The sequence below is a fragment of the Heterocephalus glaber genome, unplaced genomic scaffold (assembly GCF_053883595.1).
Source record: "Heterocephalus glaber isolate CG9 unplaced genomic scaffold, H.glaber_assembly_v1.0 deba00001673, whole genome shotgun sequence".
Lineage (NCBI taxonomy): Eukaryota > Metazoa > Chordata > Mammalia > Rodentia > Bathyergidae > Heterocephalus > Heterocephalus glaber.
This window is the reverse complement of record NW_028258410.1, coordinates 8,636,989-8,661,773: the sequence shown is the minus strand read 5'-3', so window position 1 is coordinate 8,661,773 and position 24,785 is coordinate 8,636,989. Positions and strand designations below refer to the sequence as shown.

Sequence of the window (24,785 nt, the reverse complement as noted above, 5' to 3'; positions counted from 1 at the left end):
TCAGACCTCAGACCTCAGACCCAGACCCGGAGCCCGGGCAACGTGGATCCCAGTCCCGGACATAGAACCAAGGGACACTTCCTGCGGCCCAGCACCCCACTTAGCCCACATCCACTGCCACCGCCCTGCCCTTATGTGGGTCTCCCTCAGCCTGAGGCTTTTCACCCGCCCCAGCTGCCTCCCTTCGTGGGAGCGGATGCTCTCCTGCTCCACACCTGCCAGAGGAGACTGAGCCCAGGGCTGTGGGGGTGGGGTCCTTACCAGGAAGAAGCGCGCCTGCTCTGCTGTGAGTCGGATGCTGGCCTCTGAGTCCAGGTAGAAGGTGGCCACGTGGTGCCGAGCGTCCAGGACGAGGCCCCGACACAAGGTGCTGTGGGTTGGGTCAGTCAGGGGGTGAGCAGCCCTGGGCCCCACCCCACCCCGCCCCGCCCCTCCCCTAGCCCACCTGTAACTGCAGGGGTGGAGGCTGACGGCCCCCAGCTGGGGGCCCTGCTGGGGAGTGTGCACGGCCACGTCCACCTCCTGGCGCATATGCTCGTTGGCATACTCCAGCACCAGGGCGTAGCGGCCCGGCCGTGGCACAGTTACTTGCAGCTGGATGTCCACCTGCGGGAGGGCAGGGTGACCAGAGGCCCACAGGCCATCCTCCCCGCCTGCCTGCCCAGGGGCTGCAGAGGAGGGGAGCCGGGTGAGCCCCCTGTCTAAGATGAGGTCAGACTGGCGACAGCACCAGGCCACCCTCTCTGCCCTGCACCTGCCCTGCTGTGGGACTAGGACCCTCACCCAGTCCGAGGTCACACCGCCCCCCGCCCCCGTGGGCCTCAGACACGCACGTCACTGCCCAGGCAGGCGGCCAGCGGTGGGTGTGAAGGGCTGAGCTGCTCCAGGGGGCAGGGCCGGGGCAGGCTGTTGTCACTGCCACACAGGGCCTCAGGCCCAGCAGCCGAGGGGAAGCCGTCCAGGGGGAGGTGTGCATAGAGAAGGCAGCTGAAGGGACAGAGCCTGAGGTCAGCACTGGTCCACCCAGGAGCCACCCCCCAGGCTGCCTGGGCACGGGGCCGGTGCGGGTGCGGAAAGGACGTCCAGGCAGCCCTGCCCCAGTCCCACGGGGTGGCCCCTCACTTCTCCCCGGAGCGACGGGCGGAGGGGCGGTAGGTGCAGGCCTCGGTCACTCGAAGCTGCAGGAGGGCTGCCTCATAGTAGGCGCTGGGCAGCAGGACCACATAGTCCTGGTGGAGGCAGGGAGTGGGTACTGAGGCTCCTGGGCCCGGGGCCTGTGCCCAACCCCACCTCGGCCCCCACCTCACCAGGAGCACCCCTTCGGCCTCCACGAGCAGGGCCCAGGTGCCAGGGTTCAGCACAAAGGGCTCCCCAAGGCCCCTCTGGGGCACGGTGATGAAGGCAGGCTCGGTGCTGGGTGGGAAGGCTACGGGCTGGCTCTGCTCTGTGCCTGGCAAGGGAAACTCCAGGCTGGCCGCCTGCGCCACCCGGGGCTGCAGCTGGCCCATGGTGCGGGAAGACAGCCTGAGCCCACCACCCCCAAGTGGAGCTGGAGGGACAGGTGGGCTGGGAAGGGCAGGGTGGGCACAGTGCGGGGTAGTGCGGGGTGGGGTGGGGTGGGGCGGGGCGGGGCGGGGCGGGGCGGGGCAGGGCCAGCCTTCCACTCACAGTTGACGCAGGTGCTGAACTTGCCGTTCTCCTGCACAGAGACCCGGCCACTCACACTTGTGGGCCCACGGTTGACGTAGCGGAAGACCAGTCGGAAGAGGTCAGAGGAGGCTACGTCCAACCTGGCCACGATCCTGGGCTGCGGTGGACCCGAACAGTGGGGTCACCTTCCTCAGCCACCGCCACCCCAGGGCCTGGCTGCCACTCTGACACCCACAGCTGGCTCTGCTGAGTGGGGGCGGGGTGGGGCGGGGCGGGGCGGCCCACCTGGATGGGCACCATGTGCGCATAGCCCCTCCAGCTGAAGTTCTCGAACTCCAGCGGGTTGAAGCCAAAGCGCACAGCATGGCCCTCGGGGGTGGTCGCTTCCTCCAGCTCCAGCCGCAGATGGTGCAGGTCAGGCAGGTAGTGGTCCTTCACGGGCCTGGCCATGGCACGGGTGTCAGGGGGGTGGGCACAGCCGGGTGGCCCCGCGGTAAGGGACATGGGGGAGCCTGGGACGAGCTGCCTCCCACACCCTGGCCTGTCCCATGGGGCACCCACTCGCTGCAGGTAGGACCCTGGGTGTTGGGGCGGCACCGGCAAGTGCCTGTCTTCGGGTCGCAGCCCCGGCTCAGGGCTCCACCGACGTCACATCGGCAGCCTGCAGCAGCAGGAGGAGTCAGAGCTCAGACACAGCATGGCCTGCTCTGGGCCCCACAGCTCAGGCCTGCTCTGCCCACAGGCAGCCCTTACTCTCCCAGCCACTCTCCTGGGGAGCAACGAGGCCTGAGCAGCCCTCCCTGTCCACCTCGGGGGCCCCTGGCAATGTCTGCCAGGGCCTGGCCAGGGACGCCAATCCAGACTGGGCCTCACTGTACTCAGGCCCGGCAGGTGTCCCTCACTCATCTGGCCTCCCGGGCCTCGGCATCCCTGACGTGACCTAAGAGACAGCAGGGATGTGGTCTGAGGGGCCACAAATGGCCACTTACTGTGGCAGCCAAAGTAGTCAGCCTGATCCAGCCCGAAGAAGCCGTCCTCACATGCCGCACAGGTCTGGCCACACACATGGGGCTTGCAGAAGCACTGGCCACTGCCCTGGGGCCACGACAAAGTGGGACCGGGCGGTGGTGTCAACCCACCTCACCCTGGGAGCCAAACCCCCCTAAGACTCACCGGCTGGCACTCGGAGACTCCACCCAGTGTGCCCCTGGGGTCACAGCTGCAGCCTGGGGAGAGCAGAGCAGGCCTGAGAGCTGCTGGGGACTGGAGGGCCGGACCTGGGCTCCCCCTCCGTGCCTATACCCCAACGCTCCCTCCAGGCACTCACGAGTGCAGCCCTCGGGGTTGCTGGGGCTCAGCCCCCAGAAGCCAGGTTTGCAGCGGTCACAGCTCGGCCCCTCCACATGAGCCCGGCACACACACGGACCCTGTGCCAGGAGAGGATGAGACTGATTACAGTGGGTCCCTTCCCCCACGGGCCCTCCCCCTGGAGCCCCAAGAAAGGGCTGACCCCGCCCCGTCTGGCAGTCACCTGGGAACCAGGGCAAAGGACCAGCAGGAAGAACAGAAAGGCCTGCGGTTGCCATGGCAACCAAGCAGCGGGCAGGAAGCCAGGGCCTCACCAGGTTTGGGACTTTTACTCAAGCCTAGGTGGCCCACCCATCCCACATCATGGGCAGACCTGGCCTCACCTCATGAGGGTTGGGATTGGCCAGGGCCAGGCCAGCAGGGTGACAGGAGCCAGCTAAGGAGAGACAAAGCAGCCGGTCACTCCTTGGTGACTGACCCTCGAAGGCCAAGGACTTCCTGGGCCCAACCAAAGGCTACATCTCCACGGAACCCAGGACACACACCGCCTCCAGCCCTGACTGGAGAGAAAGACACAGGTCCTCCCCCACCACAGCACATGGACACATGCCCACACACACAGTGACCCACAAGTCACAAACACACACGTGCACACTGAAGGACCATGTGAACATGTGCACACACAGCTCAGGAAGTGCATCACACGCGAGCGAGCACACCCACGGGCAGAGCACCATGCAAATGCAGGGCACGCGCACACAGGTCCCCAATAAGCCTGTGTGCACACAAGTGCACGCAACCCAAGAGGCACGTGACGTGCAGAGTTTTTCACACACCGAGAACATAGCTCTGCCCGCCTGCCTCAGCCCTCACCTTCGCAGTAGGGGAAGTTGTAGGCACCAGGCACACACACGTCACACCGCAGCCCCGCCACACGGGGCCGGCAGCTGCACTGGCCTGTCCGGGGGTCACAGGCTGAGTGCAGGGAGCCGTCAGTGGAGCAGTGGCAGGCTGTGGGACGAGGGCAGGGCGTAAGTCTGTGGTGGGGACTCTCACCCCTCTCCTCCCTCCTCCCAGATACTCACGGATGCAGGCGGGGAAGCCATGGAACCCAGCGCTGCATTCCTGGCAGGTGGCACCCATGTAGCCGGGGCGGCAGCGGCACAAACCACCTGCCCCGCAGAGCTGGTCCAGGGACCCCCGGGGGTCACAGGCGCAGGCTGTAAGGGCACAGTGGGGTCAGGTCTAGCCCTGTGCAGGCGGCCTAGTCCCTTCCCACCTCAGCCATCTCACCATGGCAGCTGGGGTAACTGTGGTGGCCTGGGCGGCAGCGGTCACAGTGGGGGCCATCAAACCCGGGCCGGCACAGGCAGCGGCCAGCTTCATCACAGCCCTCGGGCAAGGTCCCTGCAGGGCTGCATCCACACACTGCGGAGCAGGTGTGTCACAGGGACCCCGACCCAGGCAGACTATGCCTCCGGCATGCACCCCACCCACGCCCACTCGGGGAGACCCCACTCACGCTGGCACAGAGGGAAATGGAAGTAGCCGGGGGCACAGTGATCGCAGGCAGCCCCCTCAAAGCCTATGCGACACCTGCACTGGCCAGAGTTGGGGTCACAGAGGCCATTGGCCACCCCGGGACTGGAGCACTGGCATGCTGCAGGGAAAGGAGCCCACACTCAGGCCAAGGCGGGTCACCCGCAGAGGGTGGGGCTGGGGGCAGGGCTGCACTCACGCTGGCAGCTCGGTCCGTAGAACCCCGGAGCACAGAGCTCACAGTGGGCACCCCGGAAGTTGGGTTTGCACACGCAGTGACCAACCCTTGGGTCCTTCCGGCAGGCGTTGTCCTCAGTCCCGCTGGCGCTGCAGTCACAATCTGGGCAGGATGCGGAGGGGAGGCTCAGAGACCTGCAGACAGCAGCCCTCCCTGCCTGGAAAACTAGCTTCTCCACAAACGTGTTTCCTCACACTTTCTGACTAAAAGGATAAAACCCCTAAAAGGGGAAGCGCTGCCCCAGGAAACAGCGCTGTGAAATGGAATCAGCATCAAACACAGAATTCGGTGTTCACAGTGCAAATCCAAGTTAACTACAGCCATGAACACAGGAAAACCATAAAAACAAAATCATAACAAGCTGAGCGGAGACATCCAGTTTCTTTATAAACAATGCTGAGCATTGGGAAGAAGGAAAAAGAGCATGTCGGCTGTCCTGTCTATGGAGGAAAGCGGGTCGGATCACTCAAGACAGAGAACTCAAGACCAAGTACAGTGACAGAACTTGCACACCCATGAGGGGAGTGGGCAGCCTAACAGCAGCAGCGACATGCAGATCAGCACCAAAGCACGCTCTACTGCTCGAAGGGCAAAAGTCAGGAATGGAAAATTTAAGTAGAAAAGTCAAATCGATACAAGGGCAGGTACAGCCCAAGCTGAGAGCGGCCAGGGCACCTGGTAGGCCAGGCTGCATCTCTTTTCCCAAGAGGAAAACCCAGTGGGAGCCTCCTGAAGCAGGGACACAAGCACAGCGAGGAGGGCCCAGATGCCAGCATAGAGAAGGTGAATGTGAACTGAGCATCAGCTCTGGCAGGACAGAGGGATGGCACTGGGAACAAAGAGGGTGCTACACTCTGCCCACACCCACACCCACATCCACCCCACACTCGCCAAGAGATTAAGAACAGGAGCACCTAGGAGTGGGATAAACGAAACCCATACAGTTAAACCTATTACAACTGCAAAGAGCCTACTAATTATTAATCTTACAAAACCAGCCGCAGAAAGTCAATTCACGGTCAGAATGTGCCAGCTCAAAGACGCTAATACCAAGCGCGCACAAAGTAGACTTCAATAGCATAATTAAGCATGCTTTGATACACAGAAATCAGTATCCAGGTCCGAGGCACGGTGAGGTCCCGGGAGCGGCTTGGAGCCCCGCCTTTATCTGGGACTTCTCTCCTCCGGTAGGCCAGGCACCCTGGGGCTCTTTGGCTGTGATCCGGTTCCTGTCTGCAGCACGGTGGGGTCCCGGGAGGGGCCTGGAGCTACACCTTCATCCGGTGCTCCACTTAGCCGTTGCACGACCCAATTCTATCCCCCCCACCTTATGGCTCGTCTGCTACCTGGTCCCTCACTACAGAGGCACAGAGGCACAGAGGATCATACTTCACATAGTTAAATGTGATAGATTAATAACTACCACAAATTGTCGTTTTCTAAGCTGCGCTTGATGCTATGGTATTGCTGATTGTAACATTTGACCTAACATGTTGTGATTGATCTAATCAGTTTTCCTTCCTGGTATAATGAAAATAAAATAGCCTCAGAGTCATTAGAGCCTCAAAACCTAAACACAAGCCATATCTGGAAGGGACCTCTGAAAAACAATCATTCCACAAGGGTTTTAAACACAAGCAACAAGGATACCTGCATTAAGCAATTTTGAAATATCAACCCAAGAATTAAACCAAGGACAGTACCAAAAGCAAAAATGAGAATACATTTAAGCAAGGCTTAAGAAGACATTAAACACAGGCTTCCACTCCACAAAAAGGAAATTCTGGGGGAAATAAGGTGGAAAAGTTGGATAATCAACCACCTGGACAACCTGAACTGATAGCACAGGAAGTAACAGAGCAGACACATGAGGCTCTAGAAAAATTCAAAGCAAAAATAATCTCCCAGATAAATATGGAGATGGTGAGTAGAGTGAAAGACATGATTAGAGGCTCTAGAGCAGAAACAGACAAGAAAATAGATGAGATCAGAAACATGCTGGAAGCCATGAATGCCCAGCATAAGAAAGAAACGGAAACCATGATCGCCCAACATAAGAAAGAAATGGAATCCATGAAACAGATTCAAACAGATATTCAGGAGATTAAAAACTCCACTGAAAGCATGCAGAGCAGACTAAGAGAATCTGAAGACAGAATATCAGATATAGAAGACAGGATTGCAGTTAAGGACCATGAAAACAGATTTCTTAAAGATAGTAAGGGACCATGAGAAATGAATCCAACAGCTGCTAGATGATGCAAAGAAGAATAACATAAGACTGACAGGAATCTACAAAAAAAACAGGATCTACATAAAAAAACTGTTCACAGAAGTAATAGTAGAAAACTTCCCAGACAGAGGTGGAGAATTGGACACACAGATAAGTGAGGCATATAGAACTCCACCCAGCCATGATCAAGAAATATCTACACCTAGGCATATAATAGTCAAGATTCCAGAAACCCAACAGAAGAAAAAAATTCTACAGGCAATCAGAGAAAAAAACCAAATCACCTACAAAGGAAAGCCCATCAGAATCACAGCAGATTTCTCAACACAAACCCTCAAATCGAGAGCCTGGAGTGAAGTATTTCAAGCTCTGAAAGAAAATAACTTCCAACCTAGACTGTTGTATCCAGCAAAATTATCTTTCAAAATCAATGGGGAAATTAGATACTTTCACAACAAAGAACACCTGAGAAATTTCATGAACACCAAACCAGCACTCTAAACAATTTTATGCAATATCCTAGAAAAAGACAATGAAGGTCACAACTCCATGAGGGCCAACAGAGAGAAGACAACACGCAAGGTAAGGCACTAAAGGGAAAGGGGGGAAAATAAGAAAAGAGCCAAAAACAATAAAACATCATGGTGGGCCGGGGATTTAGCTCAGTGGTTTCGCCGCCTGCTGCGCAAGCACAAGGACCCAAGTTCGATCCCCGGTACCAAAAAAAAAAAAAACACATCACGGCAAGAATGAGTCAATATCTCTCAACTATAACTCTCAATGTTAATGGCCTCAATCCACCAATCAAAAGAAATAGACTGATAGATGGATTAAGAAGCAAACTCCAGCAATATGCTGTATACAAGAAACACACCTAACTCAAAAGGAAATTCATAGACTGAAAGTAAAAGGATGGAAAACAGTCCTCTACACCACAGGATCCCAGAAAAAAGCAGGGGTAGCAATCTTATTTGCAGACAAAGTAGATTTCAAACCAAAACTAATTAAGAGAGACAAAGAAGGTCACTACATCCTTGTGAAGGGAACAATCCAAGAGGAAGAGATGACAATCCTAAATATTTATGCACCAAATACAAATGCCCCCAACTATACAAAACAAATATTAATGGACATGAAAAACCAAATAAGCACTAACACAATTGTAGTGGGGGACCTCAACACCCCTCTATCACAAATAGACAGATCATCTAGGAAAAAAATTAACAATGAAATTCTAGAACTGAACCAAGCTATTGAACAAACGGACTTGAGATGTTTTACAGAGTGTTCCACCCCACAAAATCAGAATACACATTCTTTTCAGCTGCACACAGGTCATTCTCCAAAATAGATCACATGCTTGCTCATAGGGCAAATCTAAGTAAACGTAAAAGAACTGAAGTTATCCCCTGTATATTATCAGACCATAGTGCAATAAAATTGGAGATCAATAACATAAGAAACCGCAGAATACCCACAAACACATGGTAATTGAATAACACTCTCCTGAACAACCAATGGGTCACAGAGGAAATTAAAGAAGAAATTAGACAGTTTCTACAAGTAAATGATAATGCCAGTACAACATACAGGAATCTGTGGGACCACAATGAAAGCAGTTCTATGCGGGAAATTCATAGCAGTGAATGCCCATATTAGGACAGCAGAGAGAACTCAAATAAATAACCTAATGCAGAACCTCAAGCTCCTAGAAAAAGAGCATAACAAACCCAAAGCTCGTACAAGAAAGGAAATTATAAAGATCCAAGCAGAAATCAATGCAGTGGAGACTAAGAGAACGATACAAAATAATCAATGAATTGAAGAGCTGGTTTTTTTAAAGAATAAATAAAATCGATAAACCTTTAGCCAACCTTATCAAAAAAAGGAAAGAAAAGGCTCAAATCCATGCAATTAAGAATGAAAAAGGTGAAGCCAGAACAGATCCAGCAGAAATTCAGAGGATCATCAATACCTACTTTGAGAACCTGTACTCTAATAAAATGGAAAACACAGAATGGACAGATTCCTAGACATATACGAATTGCCAAAGCTAAATGAAGAAGATATAGAAATTCTAAACACCCCAATAACAATGAGTGAAATTGAAAATGTAATAAAAAATTTACCAACAAAGAAAAGCCCAGGTCCTGATGGCTTCACTGCTGAATTCTACAAGACGTTTAAAGAAGAACTATTGCCATTACTCTTTAAACTCATCAAGGAAATTGAAAGGGAAGCAAGGCTTCCAAATTTTTTCCTGGAAGCAAGTGTTACTTTGATTCCAAAACCAGGGAAAGACCCAACCCAAAAAGAGAACTACAGACCAATCTCCCTAATGAACATCGATGCAAAAATCCTCAACAAGATACTGGCAAACAGAATACAGAGGGTCATCAAGAAGATCATAGGCCCTGACCAAGTCGGATTTATCCCAGGGATGCAAGGATTGTTCAACATTCGTAAATCAATAAATGTAATGGGCCAGGGATTTAGTTCAGTGGTTTCGCTGCCTGCTGCAAAAGCACAAGGACCCAAGTTCGATCCCCAGTACCAAAAAAATAAATAAATGTAATACACTATTAACAGAGTCAAGGGCAAAAACCATATGATCATCTCAATACATGCAGAAAAGGCATTTGACAAAATCCAACACCCATTCATGATAAAAAGGCTACAGAAAATTGGAATAGAAGGCCTTTATCTCAACCTGATTAAGGCTATCTATGAAAAACTAACAGCCAACATTGTACTAAATGGTCAAAAACTGAAAACTTTCATGCTAAAATCAGGAACAAGACAAGGATGCCCACTATCACCACTCCTGCTCAATATTGTTCTGGAAACATTAGCCATAGCAATTAGACAAGAGAAAGAAATAGAAGGAATAAAGATAGGAAAGGAAGAAATGAAACTGTCATTATTTGTTGATGATATGATACTTTACATAGAAGACCCAAAAAACTCAATCAAAAGCCTTCTAGACCTAATTTTTTTTTTTTTGGTACCAGGGATCGAATTCGGGACCTTGCACTTGTGAGGCAGGCGCTGGAACCACTGAGCTAAATCCCCGGCCCTTTCTAGACCTAATTGACAGATTCAATGGAGTAGCTGGATACAAGGTCAACACTCAAAAGACAATAGCCTTCTTATACACAAATAGCAGACCCATTGAGAGAGAAATTTGGGAAATAATTCCTTTTACAATAGCATCTTAAAAAATGAAATATCTAGGAATCAAACTAACAAAGGAAGCAAAAGACCTCTACACTGAAAACTACAGCACTCTGAAGAAGGAGACTGAAGAGGATATAAGAAAATGGAAAGACAAACCCCTGCTCCTGGATAGGAAGAACCAATATAGTGAAAATGGCCATACTTCCAAAACTACTATATAGATTTAATGCAATGCCCACTGAAATTCCAACAATATACTGCACAGAACTAGAGAAAACAATCCAAAAATTCATTTGGAAGCAGAAGAAACCTAGAATAGCAAAAGCAATTCTGGGCAACAGAGACATGGCTGGGGGTATCAGAATCTCCAACTTGAAACTATATTACAAAGCTACTGTGGTAAAAACAGCATGGTACTGGCAAAGAAACAGACCTGAGAATCAGTGGACTAGATTAGAAGATGCAGAAACAACTCCAGACATACTCAGCCACCTCATCTTTGACAAAGGAGCCAATCGCCCTCATTGGAGAAAAGATAGCCTGTTCAATAAATGGTGTTGGAAAAACTGGATTTCAACCTGCCAGAGATTAAAATTATACCTATCACTGTGTACTAAACTAAGATCAAAGTGGATTAAAGAGCTAAATATCAAGACAGAAACAGTAAACTTACTGGAAGATAAGTTAGGTAGAACTCTCAATGACATTGGCATAGAAAAAGACTTTATGAACAAAACTTCAGTAGCACGGGAACTAGCACAAAGAATCAACAACTGGGACTTCATCTTATTAAAAAGCTTCTGCATTGCAAGAGAAACCACCAACAGAGCTAAGAGACAACCTACAATGTGGGAAGAAATTTTTAGCAGCTGTACTTCAGACCAAGGTCTATTTAGAATATATAAAGAATTGAAAAAAATCAGATCCCCCAAATTCAAAGACCCAATTCAAAAATGGGCATTTGAAATGAACAGACATTTCTCAAAGAAGTAAAAACAGGAAATAAATGTATGAAAAAATGTTCAACATCACTGGTCATTTGAGAGATGCAGATGAAAACAACCCTGAGATTCCACCTCACCCCAGAAAGAATGGCTATCAAGAAATCAACCAATAACAAATGCTGGTGGGGGTGTGGGGAGAAAGGAACCCTTCTCCATTGTTGGTGGGAGTGCAGACTGGTGCAACCACTGTGGAAATCAGTATAGAGATACCTCAAAGAACTAGGACTAGAGGTCCCATTTGACCCAGCTATTCCCCTGCTGGGTATCTTCCCTAAAGAATTAAAAGAATTATACCACAGTGATATATGTGCACCTATGTTCATAGCGGCACAGTTTGTAATAGCTAAGGTTTGGAAACAGCCCAAGTGCCCATCGACTGGAAACTGGATAAAGAAGATGTGGGTTTTTTTAATAAAGTGGAGTACTACTCAGTCATAAAGAACGAGAAACTAGAGACATTTATAGCTAAATGGGTGCATATTGAGGCGATACTCTTAAGTGAAATAAATAGGACACGTGTAAATACCGAATAGTTTCTCTAGTGTGAGAAACTGAAAGTGTAAATAAGGATTAAAATGATTAAAATGAATAATTGATAATTTGAAATATTAAAAGGTCCAAAGGTGTAGGGGTGGTGGGAGAGGAAGGGGAAAGGAAAGAAGGGAAAGGGAAAATTATGAGAAAAGAAAAAAAAAAAAGGAAACAAAATCTATGTAAATAGGGAAGGGCACACAGGGAATGGGGAAAAAAATAAGAACTAAGATATATCATGTTCAGGTACAAACACCCAATGATAAATGTAAATGTACTGTATAACTAAAATGTATCAATTAATATAAATAAAAGAAATCAGTATCCAACAGAGCACATAGTCCTGTCAAATGTCCACAGAACAATCTAAAAAACAGTCCTACTCTAGCCGAGGAAAAAAAGAAAATTTCAAGTGCCAAAGACAAAACAGCAGAAACTGCCAGCATACCATAATATTCTGACCACCTGGAACAGTGATAAATGCTCTTTTGAACAACCCAAGTTAGAAAGAAAAGCAAACATTACAGAGCCTTTCATGGTGGCACACACCTGCAGTTGAGGTAGAAGGATAGCAAGATCGAAGCCAGCCTGGGCAATTTAGTGAGACTGTCTGGAAGTAAAACACAAAAAGGGCCGGGGGGTAACTCAGTGGTGGAATACTTGCCTAGCATGTAGGAGGGCTGAGTTCCATCCCCAGTACCCCCTCCCAAAGACGAAAAAAGAAAATTACAGGCTACTTAGAAAGAATACTAACAAGAACATGGCATATGAAACCCTGAAGAATACACCCACTCAAAGCTACACTTAGGAAAATCTACAGCTCCAAGTCAGGGCTGCTCAGCATCAGCCCTACACCTTTGGGCTGTGGGGTGGTGTCCCGTCCCAGGACAGGATGTTCTGCAATCTCCACCCACTAGAAGACAGTAACACCTGGCAATTCTGACAAACAAACATGTCTCCAGATATCATCAAATGTTTCCTAGAGATTAAAATTACACATAGCCTGGAACCACTGCTTTAAATCTTTCTGTTAATTAAAAGAGGTTGAAAACAAATACCCATAATTCAAGAAACAATCAAACCAGTAACAAACCAAAAAAGAAGATATGAGGAATTTGATCTTACTGCCAAATTTATTAGGATGCAGAAATCCCTGGGCTGGGGATTTAGTTCAGTGGTTACGGCCTCTTGCCTCGCAAGTGCAAGGACCCAAGTTGGATCCCCCGTACCAAAAAAAAAAAGAAAAGAAAAAAGGATGCAGAAACCCCTCCCCCAAAACTAAACAGCTCTGATCAATGTAACTTTGTTGTTCTCTTTTTTTTGTGGTACCAGAGATCAAACTCGGGACTTGGTGTTTGCACGGCAGGTGCCAGAACCACTGAGCTAAATCCCCGGCCCTCCGATCAATATAATTTTAAGCTATATTTTTGTCATTTTTGCCTCATCTGGCAAAAAATATTTTAATTTTTATTTCATTTTCATGATGACAAATAATTTTCAAGTTTATTTCCTTTTTCACGTTTGGTTAAATACAAAGCTAAACCACAAACAAGCATAACCAAGACACCCCATGTTGCAGGAACCAGCCCACGAGCTCAAACCTGTCCAGGGGTGACGAAGGTAAAATAGTCACAGAATCAGGTTCAAATCTGGAGAGCCAGGGGCTCCTGTCTCCTTTCGACGTAGAGCCTGGAGTGACTGGCACAGCTTCGCTTTATTCACTCAGACACGGGCATGGGCAACTAGGGTTCCACAGGAATCCCCTGTCTCCCGACTGACCGCCACTGTACTTCTCCGGGTAAACTTAACCTCAGGTATTTTTACTTTGCCCTGAGGAGTGTCAGCACGCTATCTCCCAGCACTCCTCCAATTAGGCCTCATTCTCTACACCTGGTCTCCTACAGCATGTCACCTTCACACACTCCTGGCAGCTCCTCCTCCAACTTGCTGACCAGGCCGGTGGGGGCAGCAACTTTCTTAGGCAGTGCTCACACCAGGCCAGGGTGGTTAGGTGGGAGTCAGGACCAGTCAGGTTCGTAGACCTGGCTCCGTTCACATGTACCTGGGACCAGGGTGCCCAGGAGCCTGCAGGTCCCTGATCCTGAGCCTCAACCCCCTGAACTGAGGTTGAGGAGTGTGAATCAGTTCCCCATCGGGAGGGAGGAAGCCACCTGCCCCTGAAGCAGGATTTAAAGAAAAACAAGTCCTTCCCAGTCTTGGGTGGTTCCCTCCCCCCATCCCTCTCCTAGCTGTAACTCCTTGTTCTGGTACAGACAGAACTGACAACTATGTCCTGTAACAAAGTTTATGACACCCTGTTCCCACATGACACATAAGACACTGTCTTCTTTCAAGGCAAAGTTACAAAACTGTCTGTCATTGTCCTGTTCCGGTAAACTCACTTGCTACGTCACTAGAAAGAGCACCCCCCTCTAACATGTGTAAAAGCTAAAACTTCTCTTTGTTCAACGCTCAGCCATTTTGGACACAGAGTCTGCTGGGCTGGCGGATACACCTTAAATAAATCCTCCTTGGGCCAGGGATTTAGCTCAGTGGTGCTGCACCTGCCTTGAAAGCACAGGGTCCTGAGTTTGATTCCCTGGTACCAAAAAATCAGTCAATCAATCAATTAATTAAATTAAACCAATCCTCCTGACTCCCAGTTGGTCTCTCCTGTCTCTTGGAATTCTGCAACACCCCTGCTGTCACATTTGAGGTGAAAACTGGGGCCTCCCACTCCCCGAGCTCCTGCTTAAGCTATACTTTGAAAATGCCAATAAATGTGCAAATCTTGGTTCGATCAGATCAACAGAGAAAAGAGGAAAATGGGAAGAAAATGTTCAAATGGGAAGGAGAACAACAGGGGGAAGGGACAAGGAAAAAAAGTGAGAATAGAAGGAAAAATGGAAACAAGGCTTTCAAACATAGGGAGGGGAGAGGAGACTGAGGGGAGGGGAAGAGGTGGGAGGCATCGTGTACAGCTGCAGCTTCCCAGTGCTGAGTGTTATCATGCATGTCTAAGATGCACCAATAGATGTTCTGCTATTAAAAAAGAGTTTTGGGGCCGGGGATTCAGCTCGGTGGTGCCGCTGCCTGCTTTGCAAGCACAAGGTCAAGAGTTCGATCCCCGGTACCAAAAAAATAAAAAAGTTTTGTCTTATTAGGAAAATAAAAAGAGATGAAAAGACTAAAAAGCTTACAAATGTCGAGAAAGAAGCATACAGAAGTGATTTATCAAAGAAAATACGTGTGTCTGCTTGTTGGTTTGATAAAAGCCAGTGCTTTTCCTTCCAAAAGCCCCTGTTGCTCAAGACTCAAAAATATGGTTGCTTGTTAATCTGACAGAACTCAAATTATCCCTAAAACAAAAGTACTTGAGAAAATAATTTGTGTTGCAACAGAATAGATGAGAGAAAAAACCCATCAACCCCTGCCCCCCATTGAGATGTATATTAAAGAACTTTATAAAAGCCTATATGGGGTCCACGGAATAAAGCTGACTCCCCAGAGGCTAAGATCTCTTTATAAAAGAAACTGGCCCTCCTTTGACATAGGGTGGCCAGCCAGGCAAAACTAGATATGTGCAGAAGGCGCTAACCCCAGGGTGATAACTGGGGTGGAGAATGACCAGAACGCCCGCCCACTCCCTTTACCCTGGAGATAACTAAAAATTAGTGTGTGGTAAATGCAGCTTTCATGGGATAGGTACAGGGCAACATTGGGTAGAAATTACAAAAACCACAGGGTTTTGCTGACATAAATATTACTCATGTGGTGGTACATGCCTGTAATCCCAGCACTTGGAAGGCTGAGGCAGGAGGATCCCTGTGAGTTTGAGAGCAGCCTGAACTACTTAGCAAGACCCTGTCTCAAAAAAAACAGAGAAGGGCCGGGGATTTAGCTCAGTGGTTCTGCCACCTGCCCTGCAGGGGCAAAGACCCAAGTTCAATCCCCGGTACCAAAAAACAGACAAACCTGCTGGCAGCGGCACCCTCAGGAAAAAGAGCAAAAGACATAAAAAGATAAAGACATTTTTTTTAAAAAGGCAAAGATCAAGCTGGACCCAAAAATTCCCCCCAAACAACCCTGAGAACTGTCAAAAGCTAGCTTGGAATCAATGTGCATGATTTTAAAAGTTTGGACATTTAAAGGATAAATGTCCAGGGGCTGGGGATTTAGCTCAGCGGCACTGCTCCTGCCTTGCAAGTGCAGTGTCTGGAGTTTGATCCCTGGTACCAATAAATAGAAATTAAAAAGACGAGGGAGAATAGAAGATAGGGGAACCCTCCACAAAAGGCCACTACACGGGGAGCAAGGCTCTGACCCAACTGGTCACCATGGACCTTAGAGTAGTCAGTGGAGCTGGACATCCGTGGTGACACAAGAGGCCATTTTTCAGGCCCAAGAGGTGTGTTATAGGGGAAGTGAGATCTGATATGAGTTCCCATACCTTCCTAACTGCCCAGTTCCCTTGCTGGGGAGATTTCCTTCATAAGTTATAAGCCCAAATTGCCTTTGGGCCACAAGGAAAAATGATTTGAAATCTGACCCACCCAGAAGCTATGATGTTAACCCTCACTGTCCCACAGGCTGAGGAATGGAGACTGTATGGGTTGACAGAGACAGTTCCTAAAGTATGGGCTGAAGACGACCCACCCAGACTAGCTGTAAATCAAGCTCTGGTGGTAACAGAACGAAGACCAGGGGCAACTCCTGAATGAGTTCACCAATATGCTCTCCCCCAGGAAGCTACGCAAGGCATCCAGGGACACCTAAAGAGGCTTATAAAAAATAAAATCCAGGTCAAATGGCAGTCTTCCCGGAGTACCTTACTTTTGGCAGTACGTAAACCAGGGACTAATAAAATATAGGGCAGTATGAGACTTGCCTGCTGTAAACCAGGCTTCGGAAACGACACTCTGAACAATGTCAAACCCGTATACGCTAATGGGACTCATCCCAGACAGTGCTGCCTGGTTCACCTGCCTGGACTTCAAGTGACACCTTTTTCTGTCTCTGCTTGGCACCAATCAGTCAACCCATTTTACATTTCAGTGGCAGGACCTGGTCACTGCTCACTTTGACTAGGCTTCCCCAGGGGTTACGATCTTTAGGGAAACACTGGCCACGAATCTCAAGGTCTTCTCACACCACACTTGGTGACTGTGTTTTTTTATAATATGTAGATGATCTTTTTTTATAGCTCCCTCTCACGAGGAAGGGACCAGAGATCTTTTACCTGCTCTAAAAGGCCAAATATAAAGTGTCTAAAAACAAGGCTCAAATTTGCCAACAAAAGGTCAGATATCTGGGTATTATAGCAGCAAAAGGAGAACATCAATGGGCACTGAACAAAAACAAGCTGTCTGTGCCCTCCCAACCCCAACTACTAGACAGCAGATAAGAAAATTACTGGGGGGGGGGGGCTGGGGATTTAGCTCTGTGGTTCCATCGCCTGCCTTGCAAATGCAAGGTCCCGAGTTCGATCCCCAGTACCAAAAAAAAAAAAAAAGAAAAAGAAAATTACAGGGGATGACATCTGAATCCCTAACATCTCACTCATGGATAAGGCCTTATATGAAGCTACCAAAGGGGGGTAAAAGGAGCCCCTCCTCTGGGAAGCCGAACAGGAGAGAACATTCAAACAAACCAAAGAAGCCTTAACCCAATCTCCAGCCCTGGGGCTGCCAGACATAGCCAAGGCTTTCTTCTAGTATGTCCAGGAATGAAAGGGGATGCCCCAGGGGCTCTAATGTAGGTCGTAGGGTCCTGGCACCGCCTGAGGGCATACTTGTCAAAATAAATCGACTCTGTGGCCCTGGGGTGGCCTCCAGGCTTTAAAGCACTTGCTGCCACTGCCCTGCTGACACAGGGAGCTGACAAGCTGACTCTGGGACAGCAACTGACCATCCAAGTGCCTACCACATTCAGTCATAGCTTTGATGGACCAGAGAAGACCCCACTGGTTATACAACCCAAGAATGACTCAGTATTAAGGGTTGCTATGTAAAAATCACTGCATAACCTTAGAGACTATAAACATTCTTTTTTTTCTATTGGTACTGGGGATCGAACTCGGGACCGTGCACTTGCGAGGCAGGCAGTGGAACCACTGAGCTAAATCCCCGGCCCTATAAACATTCTTAATCCTGCTACTTTGCTTCTAGGCAAGCCCAGAGCCCCCCTTCATGACTGTGTAAAAATCATGGACAAAGTATTCTCGGGCCAGGGAGATCTCACAGATTTCCCCCTCGGAGATCCACATGTTGCTAGAAGGAGCCCAACAGACAAGATATGCGATGATGACATTAGACTCTGTGGTAGAGGCCGGACCTCCACCCACCAAAACCTCAGCCCAGAAGACAAAGAACAAAGGACAAAAAGCTAACATCTATGTGGATTCCAGATATGCCTTTACAACATTACATGTCCATGGAGCTGTATGTAAAAAGGGCCCTCCTGATAGCTGGAGAAAAAAAATAAAATAAAAAGATTTTACAACTCCTAGATGCTATATGGGCCCCCCAAAAGGCAGCTGTCATCCTCTACAGGGAACACCAAAAGACTAGAACATTAAAAACCAGAAAAAAATTAAAAAGCAGAACAGAGGGCTGGGAATTTAGCTCAGTGGCACCACGGCTGCCTCACAAGCGCAAGGTCTTGAGTTCGTTCCCTGGTACCAAAAAAATAAACTAAAATAAAAAAGCAGACCAGAAGATGAGGTGAGCTGCCCTACAGTCCCAAAAAGGGGGGCCCTGATGGGCCGGGGATTTAGCTCAGTGGCACTGTGCCTGGCTGGCAAGTGCAAGGTCCTGAGTTCAATTCCCGGTCCCAAGGAAAAGGGAGTGCCCTGGCCATGCCATTCAGTCCAGAAATCCTCCTTCAGGAAGCCCTGAATTATTCATCAAGGGAAAGAGCCTGGTTTGCCCAGGAAGCTTAAAAAATATGTAAAAGGAGGTCGGTAAAAGGTCTCAAATAAAAAGTTGGTTATCCCTGAGATGTTGGCCCCCAAGTTCATAAGACAAGTCCATCAAGGGTCACACACAGGAAAACCAGCACTGAGACAAAGCTGAGGGCCACTCCTATGTACTGACTGCAGCCCTCACCGGAGTTCGTGAACAATGCCTGACCTGGCACAGAAACCAAGACAAAGCCTACCCGGCCCCCAGTACCCAGGAAACAGGAGCTGCCCCACATGAAAACCCACTTATGGACGTCACTAAATTGCCTCGAGCTGCCATCAGTACATGTTGGGGCTCACCTGCATCTTCTCAAAACAGATGAAAGCCTTCCCCACCCGAACAAAAAAGGACACGAGAGGTGACCAAGGTACTTTTAGAAGACATCATCCCAAGACGCAGACTGCTTTTGACCGTGGGGTCCACCATGGACCAGCATTCGTAGCCGAGATGGTCTAAGACTCACTCACACAGATGTCAAAGATAAAATACAAGCTTCATGTGGCTTCCAGCCACAGAGCTCAGAAAAAATAAAACACATGAACAGGACACTCAAATAATTACATATATATATATATATATATATATATATATATGTCCAAAAAGCCCACTCAAGATGAGATCACATCCTGCCCACATCCTCCCCCATGCCCAGTTCACCCCACCAAACAGTGAATTCACATTATAAAATTTTGCTCAGCCAGCCACCCCCAATCACAGGTCAAATTAAGGATAATCTTTATAAACTAAAAATATTGTTCCTAAAAAAATACAGGCTTTAGAGCCAGGGATTTAGCTCAGTGGTTTGGCTGCCTGCTGTGCAAGCATAAGGACCTGAGTTCGATCCCCAGTACAAAAAAAAAAATACAGGCTTTAAAAATAACCCTGCAAGATATCCACAGGAGGGTTAAAAAAAAACACACATAAGTTTAACAGACCCAGTACACCCATGCAAACCTGAGAACTTTGTTTGGGTCAAAAATAAATAAATAAAAATAAAATAAAATCCAACAACCCTAGGGCCCTTATGAGATGGGCCTCATATTGTAATCTTGATTATTTTTGTTGTTGTTAAAATTACAAGAACTGTGTCTTAGATCTACACAGCCAGCTAAAGACAACTACTCAAGACAAGTAGACCAGACAGCAGGATCCAGACCACCCAAAGCAGCTGGTCCAGTCACCAGACAACGGCCCTGCTCTGGTCATTCCTGAAGCTGATCAGTCCACACACAGCCGAACTTAAAGATCAACAGAAAATCACGAGGACTACATAAGTTCCTTATCCTCTTTGTTATAGTTCTCCCTTGCCTCTTACCCTACTTGTCAAACATTCAGTCGGCCATAGAGACTCTGGTAGGCAGGCACACCACTCCTCGACTGATGACCCTAACCAAGTACTTCTGCTCAGTAGGTTGTACTGAGCACCCCTGTGACAAGGAAATCGATAATAATAATGATAATAAAGATGATGCTCTTTATTAAAACTTGTTATAGAGAGCATTAAAGACGGGAATGAAGCAGGACTTAAAGAAAAACAAGTCCTTCCCAGACTAAGGCAGTTCCCCCCACCCCCGATCAGCCCCCCTTCCCCGTAGCTGTAACTCCTTGTTCTGGTACAGACAAAATTGACAACTATGTCCTGTAAACAAAGTTTATGACACTCTGTTCTCATATGACTCATAAGACACTGTCTTCTTTCAAGGCAAAGTTACAAAACTGTCTGCCCTTGTCCTGTTCCAGTAAACTCACTTGCTTCCGACAAAATGTACAAAAGCTAAAACTTCTCTTTGTTCAGCACTCAGCCATTTGGACACAGTCTGCTGGGCTGGTATACACCTTAAACCAATCCTCCTGACTCCCAGTTGGTCTCTCCTGTCTCTTGGAATTCTGCAACACCCCTGCTGTCACATTTGAGGTGAAAACTGGGGCCTCCCACTCCCCGAGCTCCTGCTTAAGCTATACTTTGAAAATGCCAATAAATGTACAAATCTTGGTTCGATCAGATCAACAGAGAAAAGAGGAAAATGGGAAGAAAATGTTCAAATGGGAAGGAGAACAACAGGGGGAAGGGACAAGGAAAAAAAGTGAGAATAGAAGGAAAAATGGAAACAAGGCTTTCAAACATAGGGAGGGGAGAGGAGACTGAGGGGAGGGGAAGAGGTGGGAGGCATCGTGTACAGCTGCAGCTTCCCAGTGCTGAGTGTTATCATCATGCATGTCTAAGATGCACCAATAGATGTTCTGCTATTAAAAAAGAGGAAAAAATTGACAATAATGAGAATGAAAGGAAATTTTAAAATTATAGTAGAATGCTGTGTATAACTTTTTACCAATACTTTTATTTATTTATTTATTTATTTTTGGTACCAGGGATTGAACTCGAGTCCTTGCGCTTGCACAGCAGGTGGCGAAACCACTGAGCTAAATCCCCGGCCCGCCTACCAATACTTTTAAACACCCAAATGAAACAGGCAGCTTGCTAACAAAATATAAATGAGCAAAAGAAGTGAGATAAAATGAGGTAGAAAACTTTTAGGGCCAAGGATTTAGCTCAGTGGTTCTCCTGCCTGCCTCGAAAGTGGAAGGTCCCAAGTTGGGTCCCAAGTTCAATCCCCAGTTCCAAAAAAAAAAACCAATTACTCCAGAAGGAAATAACATGTAAATGGATAATCATTTAGGGCCACGGATTTAGCTCAGTGGTTGTGCTGCCTGCCTTGCAAGCGCAAGGACCCAAGTTCGATCCCTGGCACCAAAAAAACCCAATTTTTAGATACAATAACCATAAAAGCAATAAAACTTTAATGTAAGATCCGTGCTGAATAACAGGTTTCAGGACAGGGCCAGGGATTCAGCTCAGTGGTTCCACCGCCTGCCTCAGAAGCGCAAGGTCCCAAGTTCAAAAAAAAAAAGGAGATGCAGAGGAAACAGGTGTCAGGACAAGATGGTTTTAGAAGTTATACCAAATTTTAATTTTTTTTTGGTTGGTGTTTAAGAGCTGGAGTCTTGCTACTCTGTCTAGGCTGGCCCCAAACGCTCATGCTTACACCATCCTGCTGCCTTCCTCACCTCCTGAGCAGCCGGAACCACAGGCACACACGCTGCACTTGGCTCTGACTTTTAGCAAACAGATAATTCTTGGGACTTTTTAAACTGATCCACAGTGCAGAAAAACGTGGACTATTTCCCAAGTACAAGGTAGCCCACAAGCAAAACGTAACATTCCCAAGCCAGATGCACTTGTGAATGGAGACACAAGAAAGAAAATGGGGTTCATATGAGGAGAGACCTTAACAAAATTCATTATACCGTGAAGATATTACAAGTGCAATACCTTCCCACCAGAGGTAATTACTGAGTGCTTACCAGGGGCCCGAGGGGGAGGAACTTCGATAGTTTACATCAGGGACTGGTAAACTTCAGCGCAAAGGCTCCTCTGCCTGCTTTTGTAAATAAAGTTTCACTGGAAGGCAGCCCGGCCCCTCCTTCCGAGGTGGTTGGTGGTGGCGGAGATAAGCAGCATTGGAGATGGTGCGGACTTCCCTGTCTAAGGCACTCACCTCCTGGCCCCTTTGCAAAGTTTGCTGACTCTTGGTTTACAATATTGATGAAAATCTAAGCACTTCAACATAAGGAAGAAAACCAACCCAGAACCAGCAGACACACTGTATAATGCTTGGGTCCAAATGCACCCAAGTCAGAGAAGCCAACAGCAGCATTGGCAGTCACTGAAAACCTTGGGGATCTGGCACGAAAAATATGAAACAAATGTCAGGCTAGGGGGGCAAAAAACCACACAACTTGTTGAAATGGCTCATACAGTGACTAGGGAAAGAGCCCGTTCCAATAAATGAGTAAAAAGCCAGATGCTACAGGCGAGGCCCATGAGCCAATTCACACCAGAATCCACCTGAAAGATGACAATCCCCGAACCTGACAAATGGACCAGGCCTGGGACACCACACAAGCCAACGTAAGGCCCTACCTCAGACACTGAGAAGGGGACCTGTCTAAATGGGGCAGAGGAGGCTTTGCCAGCCAAGCCGACAGGAACAAGACAGCTGGGGAGGACAGCAAGGACTTGGCAGGCAGCTGCACCCACAGTCAATGTCGCCACACACTGGCAGGCTGGTTCTCAGAGAGCAGCTTGGCAACCTGTGGCCAAGGCCTGCACGACACGCACATCTGGAGACCCAGAGCCGCCTTCAAGACTTCACACAGTTTCCACTACTTGGACGTTCATCGCAGCATCGTTAAAGGAGGACAGGGCTGGGGCTTTAGCTCAGTGGTTCCACCGCCTGCCTCGAAAGCTAAGGACCAGAGTTCAATCCCCGGTACCAAAAAAAAAAAAGGAGGACAGTCAGGTGAAGTGCTGCACGCCTGAAGTCCCAGCCCTTGGGAGGCTGAGGCAGGCCAGCCTGGGCTATATCGTGAGACACAGGAAGGAAGGAAGGAAGGAAGGAAGGAAGGCAGGCAGGCCAGCCAAGCTTTCCAGCAATCAGGGGCTGGCTGAATAAGTGCTGTGTCTGGCTGTGTAACTGAGACTGAGAAGCATTGAGCCTGTGGAAATGGACTCGCTCAGCAGTGCACACTGCACCACTGTCGCAAGAGCAAAGTGCGAGTGGCCACAGGGTGTTCAGAGAGAGGGGTCATCTGCGAGTGGTGCGCTGCAGGCTGTGCTTTGCTCTGACTTCATGCTCACCTATTTTTGGAAGGTTTTCCCATGCAACTATGCATCAGTTCCATGAAAAATAAATGGAGCCCCCCAAAAGCGACTGAAGTGAAATCCGTCCTTTCTGTGGGGCCTTCTGGTGACTGTCCTGAGGCCAGCCCTGACCCAATTAAGGAGGAGTGCCGGGACCTCAGGGACACTTACTCACAATGTGCCCCGGTGGCAGCACCTGCTCCCCGGTGTCGTTGTGGGAGGACAGCACAGCTGAGGAGAGAGCACAGGTCAGCCACAGCTACTCAGCCACGTGCTGGCCCCAGGCCCAGCTTCCCCGAGTCCCCCACCCTGCAGGGCTCCCAGGCCCAGCAGACAGGGGTCCTGAGCTCCGCTACACTCCTAGCCGGGCCTCACAGGAGCAATTCGGGAAGCCTGTGAAGCCCTCAGCACACATGTCGCAGTGCTCCCCGGTGAAGTTTGGCCGGCAGTAGCAGCGGCCAGTCAGGTCCTCACACGTCCCATCGGTGAAGTTGGACTCACAGTTGCAGCCTGGGTGGGATTGGACCGGGAATCCGTGAGACCCCAAGCCCAGCACTGCAGGCCCCAGGGAGCTGGCTCCAAGGTAGAGCAGCCCCCGCCTCCCGTGATTGGGCAGTGGGGCCGAGAACAATGGCCAGGCCTCCTGGGGGTTCAAGAGCCTGCTGCCCACCCTGAGGCCTGGGAACCCCTGCCTAGGCAGGCCCTGAAGCTCAGGACGCCCCCTTCCCAATGCAGGCCCCAAGGCCCAACCACACCCAGGCCAAGCCCACTCACGGTGACAGGCGTCGGGGGAGTCAAGAGGGTGGTCTGGGGAGCGGTAGAAGCCAGGTAGACAGCGCTCACAGTTGATGCCAGTGGTGTGATGCTGTGAACGCAGGTGCTGTGAGTCCAGGCACGGCCCCACCCACCTCGGAGCCAGCCCGCACCTCCCTGTCGCCCGGCCCACCTGGCAGTTGATGCAGACGCCCCCACCCTGGTACACACTGTCCTGGTTCCGGCTGGCGTTGCGCCTGTCCACCTCAGGGTCGTAGTAACAGTCATGGGCATGGCTGTGGCAGTTACAGGCTGGAGAGGAGAGGACACAGCAGTCAGCACGCCCACCAGGACATATCCCATAAGCCACGGTGCCAACAGCATGGCACGTGTGTAGGCATGGGGAGACTCACACTGGCACTCGTTGGCACTGTCAGTGGTGGCCGGCTTCCACGGCTGTTGGTTGAAGCCGGGGCAGCAGTGGTCACAGGAGCCCCCGCATGTGTTGTGCTGGCAGGCACACTGAAGCCTGTGGGCGAGGCGTGGGCAGAGGGCTGGGACCTCCCCCAAGGCACATGGCTGGCCCTGTGGGGCCCCTGGCTACTGTTGGCCTGGATGTGTGCACGGTTCCCTGTCCTCAGTTTCCCCAGCAGCCCTTGCCTGGACCCCAGCGTTGCCTACCCATAGC

At 49.4% G+C, this 24,785-nt stretch overlaps 1 protein-coding gene across 2 annotated transcripts in view; it reads right to left on the bottom strand.

Moving 5' to 3' along the window:
• Lama5 (laminin subunit alpha 5) overlaps window positions 1–24,785 on the bottom strand; it is a 60,285-nt gene that overhangs the window by 17,989 nt on the left and 17,511 nt on the right. The window contains exons 7-28 of one of the 2 annotated variants that reach the window (XM_013070782.3): window positions 24,511–24,626; window positions 24,291–24,409; window positions 24,119–24,209; window positions 23,720–23,854; window positions 23,516–23,575; window positions 4,697–4,837; window positions 4,481–4,618; window positions 4,252–4,386; window positions 4,044–4,178; window positions 3,832–3,969; window positions 3,342–3,394; window positions 2,978–3,077; window positions 2,824–2,876; window positions 2,640–2,745; window positions 2,212–2,311; window positions 1,936–2,092; window positions 1,669–1,807; window positions 1,308–1,450; window positions 1,123–1,229; window positions 834–987; window positions 446–606; window positions 262–370 (exon numbers count right to left, since the gene is read on the bottom strand). In XM_013070782.3, coding sequence (XP_012926236.1) covers window positions 262–370; window positions 446–606; window positions 834–987; window positions 1,123–1,229; window positions 1,308–1,450; window positions 1,669–1,807; window positions 1,936–2,092; window positions 2,212–2,311; window positions 2,640–2,745; window positions 2,824–2,876; window positions 2,978–3,077; window positions 3,342–3,394; window positions 3,832–3,969; window positions 4,044–4,178; window positions 4,252–4,386; window positions 4,481–4,618; window positions 4,697–4,837; window positions 23,516–23,575; window positions 23,720–23,854; window positions 24,119–24,209; window positions 24,291–24,409; window positions 24,511–24,626 — 2,590 coding nt within the window. The remainder of the gene's footprint in view (window positions 1–261; window positions 371–445; window positions 607–833; window positions 988–1,122; window positions 1,230–1,307; window positions 1,451–1,668; window positions 1,808–1,935; window positions 2,093–2,211; window positions 2,312–2,639; window positions 2,746–2,823; window positions 2,877–2,977; window positions 3,078–3,341; window positions 3,395–3,831; window positions 3,970–4,043; window positions 4,179–4,251; window positions 4,387–4,480; window positions 4,619–4,696; window positions 4,838–23,515; window positions 23,576–23,719; window positions 23,855–24,118; window positions 24,210–24,290; window positions 24,410–24,510; window positions 24,627–24,785) is intronic. The other variant, XM_087197689.1, reaches the window with a different exon arrangement.